The sequence below is a fragment of the Bos indicus genome, chromosome 10 (genome assembly GCF_029378745.1).
Source record: "Bos indicus isolate NIAB-ARS_2022 breed Sahiwal x Tharparkar chromosome 10, NIAB-ARS_B.indTharparkar_mat_pri_1.0, whole genome shotgun sequence".
NCBI lineage: Eukaryota > Metazoa > Chordata > Mammalia > Artiodactyla > Bovidae > Bos > Bos indicus.
Window position 1 is genome coordinate 14,078,823 of NC_091769.1, and position 15,998 is coordinate 14,094,820.

At 37.8% G+C, this 15,998-nt stretch overlaps 1 protein-coding gene across 4 annotated transcripts in view; it reads right to left on the reverse strand.

Moving 5' to 3' along the window:
* AAGAB (alpha and gamma adaptin binding protein) overlaps positions 1 to 15,998 on the reverse strand; it is a 74,499-nt gene that overhangs the window by 43,965 nt on the left and 14,536 nt on the right. For all 4 annotated transcript variants that reach the window (XR_011568731.1, XM_070796951.1, XM_070796952.1 and 1 more), the window contains exons 2-4: positions 10,058 to 10,248; positions 9,831 to 9,927; positions 9,420 to 9,509 (exon numbers count right to left, since the gene is read on the reverse strand). Coding sequence is in view for 3 of the 4 variants with exons in the window: in XM_070796951.1 (XP_070653052.1) it covers positions 9,420 to 9,509; positions 9,831 to 9,927; positions 10,058 to 10,248 (378 nt within the window). In the remaining variant the exon portion in view is untranslated. The remainder of the gene's footprint in view (positions 1 to 9,419; positions 9,510 to 9,830; positions 9,928 to 10,057; positions 10,249 to 15,998) is intronic.

Genomic DNA, 15,998 nt, shown 5'->3' on the forward strand with positions numbered 1-15,998 from the left:
GTGGCAAAAATACACAGAAGAACTATACAAAAAAGATCTTAATAACTTAGATAACCACGATGATGTGTTCATTTACCCAGAGTCAGACATCCTGGAGTGTGAAGTCAAGTGGGCCTTAGGAAGCATTACTACAAACAAAGCTAGCGGAGGTTACAGAATTCTAATTGAGCTATTTCAAATTCTAAAAGATGATGCTGATAAAGTGCTGCACTCAATATGCCAGCAAATTTGGAAAACTCAGCAATGGCCACAGGACTGGAAAAGGTCAGTTTTCATTCCAATTCAAAAGAAGGACAATGCCAAAGAATGTTGAAACTATTGCACAATTGCACTCATTTCACATGCTGGCAAGAATGCTCAAAATCCTTCAAGCTAGGCTTCAGCAGTACGTGAACCAAGATCTTCCATATGTACAAGCTAGATTTAGAAAAGGCGGAGGAAACAGAACAAATTGCCAACATTTGCTGGATCATAGAAAAAGCAAGGGAATTACGGAAAAACATCTACTTTTGCTTCATTGACTATGCTAAAGTTTTTGACTGTGTAGATCATGACAAACTGGAAAACTTAGATGGGAATACCAGACCACCCTACCTGCCTCCTGAGAAACCTGTATGCAGGTCAAGAAGCAAGAGTTAGAGCCAGACATGGAACAATGGACTAGATCAAAATTGGGAAAGAAGTACGTCAAGGCTGCATATTGTCACCTTGATTATTTAACTTATATGCAGAGTATATCATGCAAAATGCCAGGCTGGATGAGTCCAAGCTGGAATCTAGATTGCCAGGAACAATATCAACAACCTCAGATATGCAGATGATACCATTCTAATGGGAGAAGTGAAGAGGAACTAAGGAGCCTCGTGATGAGGGTGAAAGAGAAGAGTGAAAAAGATAGCTTAAAACTCAACATTCAAAAAACTAAGATTATGGCACCTGGTCCCATCATGGCAAATAGAAGGGGCAAAAGTGGAAACAGTGACAGATTTTACTAACTCTGATTCCAAAATCACTGTGGATGGTGACTGTAGCCATGAAATGAAAAGACAGTTGGTTGCTCCTTGGAAGAAAAGCTATGACAAACCTAGACAGTGTATTAGAAAGTAGAGACATCACTTTGCTGAGAAAGGTCCACATAGTCAAAGGTATGGTTTTTTCAGTAATCACATACAGATGTGAGAGCTGGACCATAAAGAAGGCGGAGAGCTTAAGGACTGATGGTTTTGACCTGTGGTGCTGGAAAAGACTCTTGAGATTCCCAAGGACAGCAAAGAGATCAAACTAGTCAATCAATCCTAAAGGAAATTGACCCTGAATTCTCACTGGAAGGACTGATACTGAAGCTCTAATACTTTGGCCACCTGATGTGAAGAGACTACTTATTGGAAAAGACTCTGATGCTGGGAAAGATTGAGGGCAAGAGGAGAAGTGGGCAACAGAGGATGAGATGGTTGGATGGCATTACCGACTCAATGGACATGAGTTTAAGTAAACTCTGGAAGATACTGAAGGACAGGGAAGCCTGGCAGGCTGCAGTGTATGGGGTCACAAATAGTCAAACACAACTTAGCGACTGAACAACAATAATCTTTGATGAACACAGACGTAAAAATTTTCAAAAAATATTAGCAAACTGAATCCAACATCACTTCCTGGCAAATAGATGGGGAAACAGTGGAAACAGTGGCAGACTTTATTTTTCTCGGCTCCAAAATCACTGCAGATGGTGATTGCAGCCATGAAATTAAAAAACGCTTACTCCTTGAAAGGAAAGTTATGATCAACCTAGACAGCATATTAAAAAGCAGAGACATTACTTTGCCAACAAAGGTCCATCTAGTCAAGGCTATGGTTTTTCCAGTAGTCATGTATGGATGTGAGAGTTGGACTATAAAGGAAGCTGAGTGCAGAAGAATTGATGCTTTTGAACTGTGGCGTTGGAGAAGACTCTCGAGAGTCCCGCGGAATGCAGGGAGATCCAACCAGTCCATCCTAAAGGAGGTCAGTCCTGGGTGTTCACTGCAAGGACTGATGTTGAAGCTGAAACTCCAATACTTTGCCACCTGACGCAAAGAGCTGACTCATTGGAAAAGACCCTGATGCTGGGAAAGATTGAGGGCAGGAGGAGAAGGGGACAACAGAGGATGAGATGGTTGGATGGCATCACTGACTCAATGGACATGGGTTTGGGTAGACTCCGGGAGTTGATGATGGACAGGGAGGCCTGACGTGCTGCAGTTCATGGGGTCACAAAGAGTCAGACACAACTGAGCGACTGAACTGAACTGAACTGAATCCAACAACACATAAAAAAGATCATATACCATGACCAAGTAGGATTCATCCTAAGTTCACAAGGATGGTTCAACATATGCATATCAGTCAATGTGCTATACCATCTCAACAAACAATAAAAACCATATGATCACCTCAACAGATGCACAAAAACCACCTAACCAAATACAACATCCATTCATGATAAAAAGTCTTACCAAAGTGAGTATAAAAGGAACATATCTCAATATTATAAAAGTTATTTATGACAACCCACAGTCAATATAATACTCAACGGTGAAAGGCTGATCTGGAACAAGGAGGCCCACTATCATCATTTCTATTCAACACAGTATTGAAAGTCCTGGCCACAGCAACCAGACAAGAAATAAAAGGTATCAAATTACAAAGGAAGAGGTAAAAATGTCATTATTTGTAGATGACATGATATCATATCAGAAAATCCTAAAGACTCCACACAAAAATTACTAGAACTGATAAATTCAGCAACTTAGCAAGATACAAGATTAACATACAGAAATCAGTTGCATTTATTTACACTAACAATGAAAGATGAGCAAGGGAATGTAAACAAACAATCCCATTTAAAATCACATCCAAAAAATTACTTAGGAATAAATGTACTTATATGCTAGAAACTACAAAATATTAATAAAGGAAATTAAAGAGGCAACCTAAATATCCATAGACAGAAGAATGGATAAAGAAGATGTGGCCTGCATACACAATGGAGTATTACTCTGCCACCCAAAGGAATGCAATAATGCCATTTGAAGCAACATGATGGACCCACGCTGATTTGTATTGTATTTTAGATTCCACATATAAGTGATATCATATGATATTTGTCTTTCTCTTTATGACTTACTTTGCTTAGCATGTTGTATTATTTGAAGTCTGGGAGGGTTATGTGTGATACACACACTTTTAAAATGTTCTTTAATGATGATTCAAAGAAATGGAAAGATATTCCATGCTCTTGGATTGGAAGATTTAATATTGCTAAAATAGCCATACTAAATTGGGAGACTGGGACTGATGTATAAGCACTGCCATGTGTAAAAGAGATAGCTCGTGTGAGTTCAGCTCAGTGTTCTGTGATGATCTAGATGGAAGGGGGAAAGGTGGGGGTGGAAGAGAGGTCCAAGAGGAAGAAGACATATATACACAGAGCTGATTCACTGCATTGTACAGCAGAAATTAACACAACATTATAGAGCAACCATACCCCAAATAAAGGCCATACTACCCAAAGCAATCTACAAATTTAATGCCATTCCTATTAAATTACCCATGGCATTTTTCACAGAACCAGAATAATCCTAAAATTTATATGAAACCATAGAAGACCAGGATTGCCGAAGCAACCCTGAAGGAAAAGAACAAAGTAGGAGGCATAATGTATCTACAAAACAAAAACACAGAGAACAGACCTGTGGTTGCCAAGGGGGTGGGAGGAGGGCTGCAGTGGGAGGCTGGGTCAGTAGAAGCAAACCACTGCATACAGAATGGAAAAACATCAAGGCCCTACTGAAGAGCACAGGGAACTAAATTCAATATCCTAGATATTTTCCACAATTTAGAAGAATATAAAACAGCATGTATTGGCACAGAAACAGAAATACAGATCAGTGGAATAGAATAGAGAGACCAGAAATAAACCCACACACCTATGTCAATTAACAGTCAACAAAAGAGGCAAGAATATACAATGGGGAAAGACAGTCTCTTCAGCAAGTGGTGCTGGGAAAGTTGGACAGCCACATGTAAAACAATAAAGCTAAAATAAACCCTTTCACCATACACAAGAATAAATTCAAAATGGCTTAAAGATCTAAATATAAGACAAGACCCCGTAAAACTCCTAGAAGAGACCACAGGCAAAACATTCTCTGAGATAAATCATTTTATGTCATAAATCTCTGACATAAAACCAATGTTTTCTTAGGTCAGTCTCCCAAGGCAATAGAAATAAAAGCAAAAATAAACAAATGGGACCTAATTAAACTTGTAAGCTTTTCCAAAGCAAAGGAAACAAAACAAAAAGACAACCTACAGAATGGGAGAAAATATTTGCATACGATGTAACTGACAAGGGCTTCATTTCCAAAATACATATACAGTTCATACAACTCAACAGCAACAAAAAAACAAAAACCCAATCAAAAAATGGGCAGAAGACCTAAACAGACTTTTCTCCAAAGAAAACATACATATAGCTAACAGGCACATAAAAGATGCTCAATGTCATTAATTATTAGAGAAATGCAAATCAAAACTACAATGAAGTAGTACCTCACACAAATCAGAATGGCCATCATTAAAAAGTCTTCAAATAGCAATTACTGCTATTAGAGGGTGTGGAGAGAAGGGAACCCTCCTAAACTGTTGCTGGGAATGCAAATTGGTACAGCCACTGTGAAAAACAGAATGAAGGTTCCTCCAAAAACTAAAAATAGACTCATCTTATGATCCATCAATCCCACTCCTGGGCATATACTCAGACAAAACTATAATTCAAAAAGATACATGTAAATGTAAATGTATGTTCACAGCAGCACTATATTCAACAGCAAAGAATGGAAACAAACTAAATGTCCATGGAAAGATGAATGGATAAAGAAGATGTGGTCTGTACACACAATGGAATATTACTCAGCCACCAAAAGGAAGGAAAGAATGCCATTTACAGCAACATGGATGGACCCAAAGATTATCATACTAAGCAAAGTAAGTCAGAAAGAAAAAGACAAATACCATAGACAAATATCACTTTTACGTGGAATCTTAAAGATGACGCAAGTCAAAATACCTACATAACAAAAACAGTCTTGTGGTTGCCAAGGGGGTGGGGGTGGGGGAAGAGATGGAGTAGGAGGTTGGGGTTAGTAGAAGCAAACCATTACATATAGAATGAATAAACCACAAAGTCCTACTGTATAGCACAGGGAACTATATTCAATATCCTGGGATATTTTCCACCATAATGGAAACTATTCTTTTATATATATATCTTTTTTATAGTTTTATATATATATATACACATGTATATGTATATATTATATATATATATAATATACATACACACACAAACAGAACTTTCCTGGTAGCTCAGCTGGTAAAGAATCTGCCTGCAATGCAAGAGACCCTGGGTTCAATTCGTGGGTTGGGAAGTTCCCCTGGAGAAGGGATAGGTTACCCACTCCAGTATTCTTGGGCTTCCCTGGTAGCTCAGACAGTAAAGAATCCACCTGCAATCTGGGAGACCTGGGTTTGATCCCTGGGTTGGATAGATCCCCTCGAGGGGGGCATGGCAAACCACTCCAGTATTCCTGTCTGGAGAATCCCTATGGACAGAGGAGCTGGCAGGCTACAGTCCATGAGGCTGCAGAGGGTCAGATACAACTGAGCAACTAAGCACAGCACATACATATACACATACAACTGAATCACTCTGTTTACAGCATAAATTAATACAATATTGTAAACCAACTACGAAAAGTGTAGTTGCTCAGTTGTGTCTGACTCTTTGTTACCCCATGGACTGTAGCCCCTGTCCATGGGATTTTCCAGGCAAGAATACTGGAGTGGGTTGCCATTCCCTTCTTCAGGGGATCTTCCCAACTCAGGGCTCAAACCTGGGTCTTCTGCATTGCAGGTAGATTCCTTACTGTCTGAGCCACGACTTTAATTAAAAATATATTCTAGAAACTAAATTAAATAAACACACAGTACAAAGGATTATCTAGTAAAGTCAACCTCATTACCTCACCAATGGAATCCACTCATACTCCTCGGAAAATGTTAGTTTCCATCAATTACACAATCCTGGGATTGTACTAGCAATACCAAACTTGGCTTTTCATAAACAATGAGTTTCCCAAGGGCAGGAAAGGTCCTCTTGGTATGCTATAAAATCCAGTAAATGCCCCAACTTTTCCTCATTGGGAACCATACAGCGATAATTACTATTTATAATAGATATCTAGATAACAATTTCTTGATGGGAAATAGACAGCTTAAGAGTGAGAAGTGAAATTACTATAACCGTAAGAGATAAGCAAGGGGTCATTTAAAAAAAGAAAGAATAAACCACAAACACTGACAACTTAATTAGTTCAGTATCAGTACTATCTTGCTTCCGGAATTTGACACTAAAAGTAACAGGGCAGTAATCCTAGTTTGCATTCCAATAATAAGACAGTATTCTTAGCTACAATGTTGATATGAGTATACACAAAGGAAATGAAAATCCTTCAGCTGAGTCTTACAATACTCAAGTGGAAAATAGCAGCAGAATCTAAAAGTTTTCATGTGGTTTAAAAAGTTTTTTAGAGTGTACAGAGCACAGTCCGTACAGAACCTGTCTCTAGTGGCCTGGCCCAGTCCTGGGTGGTTTAACGGGAACAGCACAGAATTAGAAGTCATAAGATCTGAATGTGAAGCCAGGCTCTGTAACTTATTAGCTATTTGATTAAGGGCAAATCACTCATGCTATTCTCAAAGAAAAGTAGAGATGACATCACCCTGTGTACCTTTCCCGTGGAAAAGATGCACTGGAACTGATGATTCACTGGTGTGACCTTTCCCTCTAAAATGGAAACTCCTTGAAGGCAGGAGTCATGTCTTACTGAATTCATTATTCTCACTCCTTAAACTAACATAGCGCCTGAAAGACAAGAGGCTTTTAGTAAATGATGAAATAATGAATCGTTTAAATACCATCCTACCAACCTAACAGAAATATAGGAAGGATTAAATCGGAAATACTCAACAAAGACAAGTTTATCTTCATCAGTGTTTAAATGAAGAAATAAAAGCTATGTTTATCTTAACTTTCAGTGATTCAAATCTTGAAAGAATAACTAATACTTCAGATGATATATAACCAGGAGCCAAAAATATGATCATAAATAAAGAATTAGAATCGATAAGATTAATTTAATACAAACAAAGATAAAGTCTCATATTGATGTTTGAATAATACATGCCAATCAACAAGAGGGTATATGAGGGAAATGATGAGGGTATATGGGATGAGGATACATGGGAAAAAACAACGAAGGTATATGGCAACAATACACGCCAATAAACAATGAGAGTATATAGAATAATACATGCCAATAAATGATGAGGGTATATGCAAACAATTGGCATTGAAACATTCTAGGAAGGTTTTAGTTAATTTACCTAAAGATAATATGTTGAAATCTACTTTTAAGCTCAGTTAGGGAATTCCCTGGCACTCCAGTGGTTAGGACTCCATATTCTCACTGCCATAGGCCAGGGTTCGATCCCTGGTCAGGGAACTAAGATCCTGCAAGCCACGCGGCACACCATTAAAAGAAAGAAAAAAAGTGTCTTATATACAAGACACAAAATCATAATAAAGGAACAAAATTGAATAATTAAAAAAAAAGATTATGCTGAATACAAGAACATTATTCACTATGGTTAATTTATGTTGATGTATAGCAGAAACCAGGCTTCCCTGGTGGCTTAGATGGCAAAGAATCCACCTGCAATGCAGGAGACCTGGGTTCAGTCCCTGGTTTGGAAAGATCTCCTGGAGGAGGGCATGGCAAACCACTCCAGTATTCTTGCCTGGGGAATCCCCATGGACAGGGGAGCCTGGCAGGCTACAGTCCATGGGGTCGCACAGAGCTGGACACGACTAAGCGACTACGCACGCACGCACACACAGCAGAAACCAACACAATATTGTAAAGCAATTATCCTCCAATTAATGAATAAATGTTTTTTAAAAAAGGAACATTATCCAGACAAGGGGTAAGGGAGCAGCATAGCAAGATAAAGGAGCAGAGATTCCAAAATGAAAACAGATAAAGAAAATGACTCAAATGTTTTTTCTCAAGGACAATCGGAAAAAGAGCACATTCTTGTGCCAGAAGTAAGCAATCACACACATGCTAGCGTGCAAAACAGGGCACAAGTTTCAAGAATTCTAGAAAAACATGGAAGAGAAATTGTACTTAATAATTTTGAATATTCTAAAAAATGTACAGGGAGAAAAATCAGCTTTTTTTATTTCATTTTTGTCCTCTTTTTCTCTGGTGGGGCTTTAAAGGTAACAACATTTTTTGGAAAAAATTCTAAGTCAGAATATAGAAAAATGTTTCTTAATTTATTTTTTTAAAAAAATAGGTTTCAAATAATGATTACTTTTAGCCTCTCTATGCACTTTAATTCAAGTTGGCTGCCCTACTTAGAATGTCTTTTGCAACAACCAGCATCTTCCCACCAGTCCTCTGGCTCTAAATCCAGTACCTTCCCTATTTCTTTCCCATGGAGCAGCTTACAAGTACAAGTTCACAGTGCCAATGCATTCTTTGAACTTCTGAAGGGAAATAACCTCTTTGATCTCTGAAACACCATAGCACCATGATTTATATTTTTTATAATACTTAGGAAGTTCCATGTATTCAGTAATTTGTATACAAGTTTCATCTCTTGTACCAGATTATAAGGTTTTGGAGGCCAAACTGTCTTATCTTGGTAGACTCCACAGTAGCTAACACAGTTGTACTTGGAAGGAAAAATATGAGAAGAAGAATGGGGGAAGGGGAAAAAAGAGGGGAAAGAAATAGAAGGTCCAAAATATAGTAGAAGGAAGCTAAGTACAGAGTTACCCACCCAGGGGCGGGGGGACATTCTGCGTCTGTTTGTGGTTTCAAATGTCCAAAAGACACACAAATAGTACTGACAGGCCCCCTACGGTCCCTAGGAATTCAGCCTCAGGTTACTAGAAATGCAAAATAAGAAACATAAACTTTATAACTATTTATGAATTAGGCCAAACCCTCCTTTTTTGGCAGCAAAGAAAGGATAAAAGACTGGGGAAATGACTAAGATTTAAGGTAGAAATCTCTATCCATAAGAAAAACAAACATGTCAAAAGTCCTCAAGTGGGTGGTTAAAACCAAATAAATGGATTATTCCATTAATAGTCAGACTGCATCAATGGATTCTGCATAAATCTTTTCAAAAAGCTAGGGACAAATTATGTGTTTTGAGTATCACTTTGATTCTTCTTCCTTGAATTAAAATAATCTCTCATCTCTTAATCCAAAGTCTATGTTTTCTCCAGACATAAAAATACTTACCATCTTCCTCAGGCAACTCTTCCGGACTAAGTTCTACCAATTCAAAGCCGTGTTTGATACACCACTCTTGAGCTTTCTGTCGGTTTACACCTAAAATAACATGCAAAAGATTCTTCATAAGCAAAAGAAAATAAAATAAAACACGAATATTGCTGCAACACTCTCCACAAAGTGTTAATCTTTAATGTCAATGTTATTCTAAAGGCATCCAAAATAAATCAATAAAAAGAAGATGATTTTTCAAACCCCAAGTGTCCATTCTTAAAAAATTAAATACTGCAAGAGAAAAAGCTGAAGATATTTTTGTAAGGTAGTAAAATCATACAAGACATACAGCTCTGAGCTAAGGAAACCAATGTCTTGTTTACCAAGGAATGGCAAACACACGTGCCACCTGCTGCTGTGCCTTACCATTCTCGGATACTCTATCGCAGACCAAGATCATCACCTCAGGTAACCACGACTCTGCCAGAGGAAGCCAGGAGGAAACACTATCAAGACCAGATTTCTAGAGGGATAAAAAATATACAAACAAAAACAGAAAAAGAGACATTAAGAGAACTCACAGAAAATGCAAAGGGGAAAGAAAAAGCACAAAATAATTTTTTATTCAAGGTCCAAGGAGAATAAAATCTTACTTGTGTGCTGTCAAAGTAAACCACAAATGCTTGGACAGACTCTGCAATCTCTGCGGTGACTAGAAATTTGTTTGGCACCACGCACAGATTGATATCTGCTGAGTAGTATTTATTATCGATGGTCCAGGGATAAAACCTCACAGCATCATTGGCAGTCACTTCCACAACAACGTCTTCTGTTCCAAGAATATCTAAATAAATGACATAACATTACCATGGGAAGTGCAAAATCAATATACACTGGTCAAACTGCTCAGTAAAATACCGTATTAAAAAGGCATTTACTTCCGCTGCTTCTCTTTACGCAAGGATTTCGAAGTTTTCAAAGGGGATCCCATACGCTATTTTCTTCTTGGATAATTTGACTGTAATAGTGACATAATTTAATTCAATTAATTGGCATTTTTCTTTAAGAATATAAAAACTAGGGAATTCCCTGAAGGTCCACTGGTTAGGACCCTATGCTTCCAATGCAGGGGGAACGGGTTCAATCCCTGGTCAGGGAGTTAAGATACTACATGCCACCTGGCACAGCCAAAAAGAGAATATGAAAACTACTGAGACTAGATTAGACAATACTAGAGCACAAAACAGTCATCTAACAAAACACCCACGAAAGAGCGTGTGGAAGAGAAAATCTAACAGTTACATTTATTTTATTGCTTACATACTTCATGGCAGCTGAAAGACTAAGAAAAGTCAAGAATATTTAACTATTTTGTACTTACTGCAAGCTAAAAGGCAGATGGCAGCAAGGCTAACCATTAACAAAATGGAAGGGCTACACACAGTCCCTACGCCAAACACTGACGCATTAATTCAACTAATAAAAGAATGGATACCGATAAATGACCCCTTTCCATTTATATTCAGCCTTGTTAGATTCTTTGAAAGCCAATTCAAATTCTTGTTGACAAAGACACTTTGGGCAAATTTAATATAAAAGAGCCAAGAAAATTAAGTGCTTTAGGAGAGAACCAAATCTTTCAGAAATCCATTTATAGTAAGGGTATAACTTTTAAAATTCTTAGAGTAAAAGCCAAGTCAATGATGAACAAATACAGTTGTGGTCATGGGACCAACAGAGCATTCTGCGTCTATAAAGTCATATTTAGAACTGGAAGAGACATCAGAAATTGTTCTAACCCAAACTCCCATCTCTCGTACCCAAATCCACAATCTTTATTCTACACATATGTAGAAAATGAACTTAGAGATCTAAAATGACATGCCACTAACTGGGTGATTATAAGAATATACAGCAAAATGGCCACAAACTCCTTTTTAATACATACTAAGATGAACATATATACGGGCCTCCAGGTGGCTCAGTGGTAAAGAATCTGCATGAAACGCAGGAGATGGAGCTTTGATCCCTGGGTCAGGAAAATCCCCTGGAGAAAGAAATGGCAACCCACTCTAGTATTCGTGCCTGGAAAATTTCAAGGACAGAGGAGCCTGGCAGGCTATATAGTCCATGGAGTTGCAAAAAGAGTCGGATATGACTTAATGACTAAAACAACAACAAGATGAAGATATAAAATATTCCTCAAGGAAAAGAACAAAGCAGGAGGCATAACTCTCCTAGACTTCAAACAATATTAAAAAGCTACAGTAACCAAAATGGCAAGGTACTGGCATAGAAATAGGCATATGGATCAATGGAATAGAATAAAGAGCCCAGAAATAAATCCACACAACTACAGTTAATTAATCTTTGACAGAAGGCAAGAATGTACAATGGAGAAAAGACAGTCTCTTCAGCAAGTGGCACTAGGAAAGCTGGACAGTCTCATGTAAATCAATGAAGTTAAAACACACCCAACACCATTCACAAAAATAAACTCAATGACTTACAGGTGCAAATATAAGACACCATAAAACTCATAGAAGAGAACATAAGCAAAACACTCTCTGACATAAATCATAACAATGTTTTCTTAGATCAGTCTCGGTTCAGTTCAGTTGCTCAGTCGTGTCCGACTCTTTGTGACCCCATGGACTGCAGCACGCCAGGTCTCCCTGTCCATCACCTCCCGGAGTTTACCCAAACTCATGTCCACTGAGTCAGTGATGCCATCCAACCATCTCATCCTCTGTCCTCCCCTTCTCCTCCCGCCTTCAATCTTTCCCAGCATCAGGGTCTTTTCCAATGAGTCAGCTCTGTGAATCAGGTGGCCACAGTATTGGAGTTTCAGCTTCAACAACAGTCCTATCAATGAACATTCAGGACTGATTCCCTTTAGGATAGACTAATTGGATCTCCTTGCAGTCCAAGGAATTCTCAAGAGTCCTCTCCAACACACAGTTTAAAAACATCAATTCTTCGGCACTCAGCTTTCTTTATAGTTCAACTCTCACATCCATACACGACTACTGGAAAAATCATAGCCTTGACAAGATGGACCTTTGTTGGCAAAGTAATGTCTCTGCTTTTTAATATGCTGTCTAGGTTGGTCATAACTTTCTTCCAAGGAGTAAACGTCTTTTAATTTCATGGCTGCAGTCACCATCTGCAGTGATTATGGAGCCCCAAAACACAGAGTCTGCCACTGTTTCCATTGTTTCTCCATCTATTTGCCATGAAGTGATGGGACTGGATGCTACGATCATAGTTTTCTGAATGTTGAGCTTTAAGCCAACTTTTTCACTCTCTTCTTCATTTTCATCAGGAGGCTCTTTAGTCCTCTTCTCTTTCTGCCATAAGGGTGGTGTCATCTGCATATTTGAGGTTACTGATATTTCTCCCAGCAATCTCAATTCCAGCTTGTGCTTCATCCAGCCCAGCATTTCTCATGATGTACTCTGCATAGAAGTTAAATAAGCAGGGCGACAATATACAGCCTTGACGTACTCCTTTTCCTATTTGGACCCAGTCTGTTGTTCCATGTCCAGTTCTAACTGTTGCTTCCTGACCTGGATACAGGTTTCTCAAGAGGCAGGTCAGGTGGTCTGGTATTCCCATGTCTTTCAGAATTTCCCACAGTTTATTGTGATCCACACAGTCAAAGGCTTTGGCATAGTCAATAAAGCAGAAATAGATGTTATTCTGGAACTCTCTTGCTTTTTCCATGATCCAGCGGATGTTGGCAATTTGGTCTCTGGTTCCTCTGCCTTTTCTAAAACCAGCTTGAACATATAAAAGTTCATGGTTCACGTATTGCTGAAGCCTAGCTTGGAGACTTTTGAGCATTACTTTACTAGTATGTGAGATGAGTGCAAATGTGTGGTAGTTTGAGCATTCTTTGGCATTGCCTTTCTTTGGGATTGGAATGAAAACTGACCTTTTCCAGTCCTGTGGCCACTGCTGAGTTTTCCAAATTTGCTGACATATTGAGTGCAGCACTTTCACAGCATCATCTTTTAGGATTTGAAATAGCTCAGCTGGAATTCCATCATCTCCACTAGCTTTGTTCGTAGCGATGCTTTCTAAGGCCCACTTGACTTCACATTCCAGGATGTCTGGCTCTAGGTCAGTGACCACACCATTGTGATTAACTGGGTTATGAAGATCTTTTTTGTATACTTCTTCTGTGTATTCTTGCCACCTCTTCTTAATATCTTCTGCTTCTGTTAGGTCCATAGCATTTTTGTCCTTTATTGAGCCCATCTTTGCATGAAATGTTGCCTTGGTAGCTCTAATTTTCTTGAAGAGATCTCTAGTCTTTCCCATTCTATTGTTTTCCTTTATTTCTTTGCACTGATCACCGAAGAAGGCTTTCTTATCTCTCCTTACTATTCTTTGGAACTTTGCATTCAAATGGGTATATCTTTCCTTTTCTCCTTTGCTTTTTGCTTCTCTTCTTTTCACAGCTATCTGTAAGGCCTCCTCAGACAGCCATTTTGCTTTTTTTGCATTTCTTAGACCAGTCTACCAAGGCAATAGAAATAAAAGCAAAAATAAACAAATAGGACCTAATCAAACTTACAAGCTTTTGTACAGCAACGGAAACCATAAATAAACCAAAAGACAGCCTATGGACTTAGAGAAAGTATTTGCAAATTACGCAACTGACAAGGGCTTGATTTCCAAAATATAAAAACAGTTCATATAAATCAACAACAAAAAAACAACCCAATCAAAAAATGGGCACAGGACCTAAAGAGATATTTCTCCAAATAAGACACACAGATTGCAAACACATAAAATGACACTCAACATCATTAATCATTAAGAAAAATGCAAATCAAAACTACAATGACCACCATTAAAAAGGCTATGTATTATAAATGCTAGAGAGGGTATGAAGAAAAAGGAACCCTCCTACACTGTTGGGAGGAATGTAAGTTGGTGCAGCTACTATGGAAAACAGTATGGAGTTCCTCAGAAAAATAAAAATAGAATTACCATATGATTCAGCAGTCCCACTCTTAGATATCTACCCAGACAAAACTATAATTGAAAAGATACATGCACCCCTATGCTCATAGCTGCACTATTCACGACAACCAAGACATGGAAACAATCTAAATGTCCATCAACAGATGAATGGATAAAGAAGATGTGGTGCATAATTCAACGGAATTCTACCATTTAAAAAAAATGAAATGATGCCATTTTCAGTAATACAGATGAACTAGAAATTATCATATAGAAAGTAATTCATGAAATTTGACCAATACCATATGATACCACTCATATGTAGATTCTAAAATATGACACAAATGGGGGTGTGGGAAAGAGAGGGACTGGGAGTTTAGGATTAGCAGATGCAAACTATTATATATAAGGTGGATAAACAAGGTTCTACTCATAGTACAAGGAACTATATTCCATATTCTCTGATAAACCATAATGGAAAAGATTATGAAAAATAATATATATGTATAACTGAATGACGCTGCTGTACAGCAGAAACTAACATCATAAATCATCTATACTTCAACAAAATAAATTAAAAAAATATTCTCAAACTGACAATTAGCAGGACACAAGAAACTAGAAGTTAAATTTAAAATTCCAGACCTAGGATTATATATTTGGGACACTGCCATAGTTTCTGCTCAACAAAAATATGTAGAAATTAGTTCCCAAACTGCTAGAAATAACATATAATATATAAAGCATGTATGTGTGAACATGCTTTCTTTCATTAGTAAACTTCATCATGTGGTTAAGAACTGGCCTGCTGAAGATAAAACTTTTTAATTATAAAAAATTAAATTTCAAATAAATTTAGGAATTTACCTTTGCCATAAGGCACATTTTGAAACTAACTTTCTAAAATTTTTCACCAAAACTAGAATTGTTATTCTCATATTAACAGAAGGTCTGTGCCACTATTTGAAAATCAGAGTTTACCTTGTGTCTTTAAGAAATCAGTAGTTCTTTCTGCTTAATTTCTATCTCAAGTTATAATCTTTTATTAATTATCAATAATGCCATAGTAGTCTCGTAACGGACATTACGATGAGCACAATTAAGAAATAAGCAGCAGGAAGAACACATAAGTTACTAAAATCAAAGATTCTGCTTTCATATAAATGTCTTGCAGAAAAAAAAAACACAGAGCTCTTAGATCAAAGTCAATGTTGCATCCAAAACTAACATTTCAAACTTCAAGCAGGTGGTATAGCAATATGCCAATAAAAGCACATATGGAAGAACACAAACTGAACCAAGGGGTGTAGCAAAAAAAGTATAAACTGATTTTTTTTTAAGGGTAGGACAAGCCACCATATGGAATCAGTCTTCATTCATGGATACTTTTTTAAAATAATGAATTGACTTGTTTTTTTTTAAACTGGGGAAGCTAAAGGAGTACAGTGATGAACTTACTGTTGTTGAGGGGAAGGAGAAGGAGCCGGGGACCAGTATTCCTACCAGCACCACAGCCAGTTCTTGATATTTCCTAGACTGGCTGTAGTGTCAGACACTGGGATACAATGTGGATTACATTTTTTTTCAAATCAGTGTCTTAGACGAACATGAAACAATTAA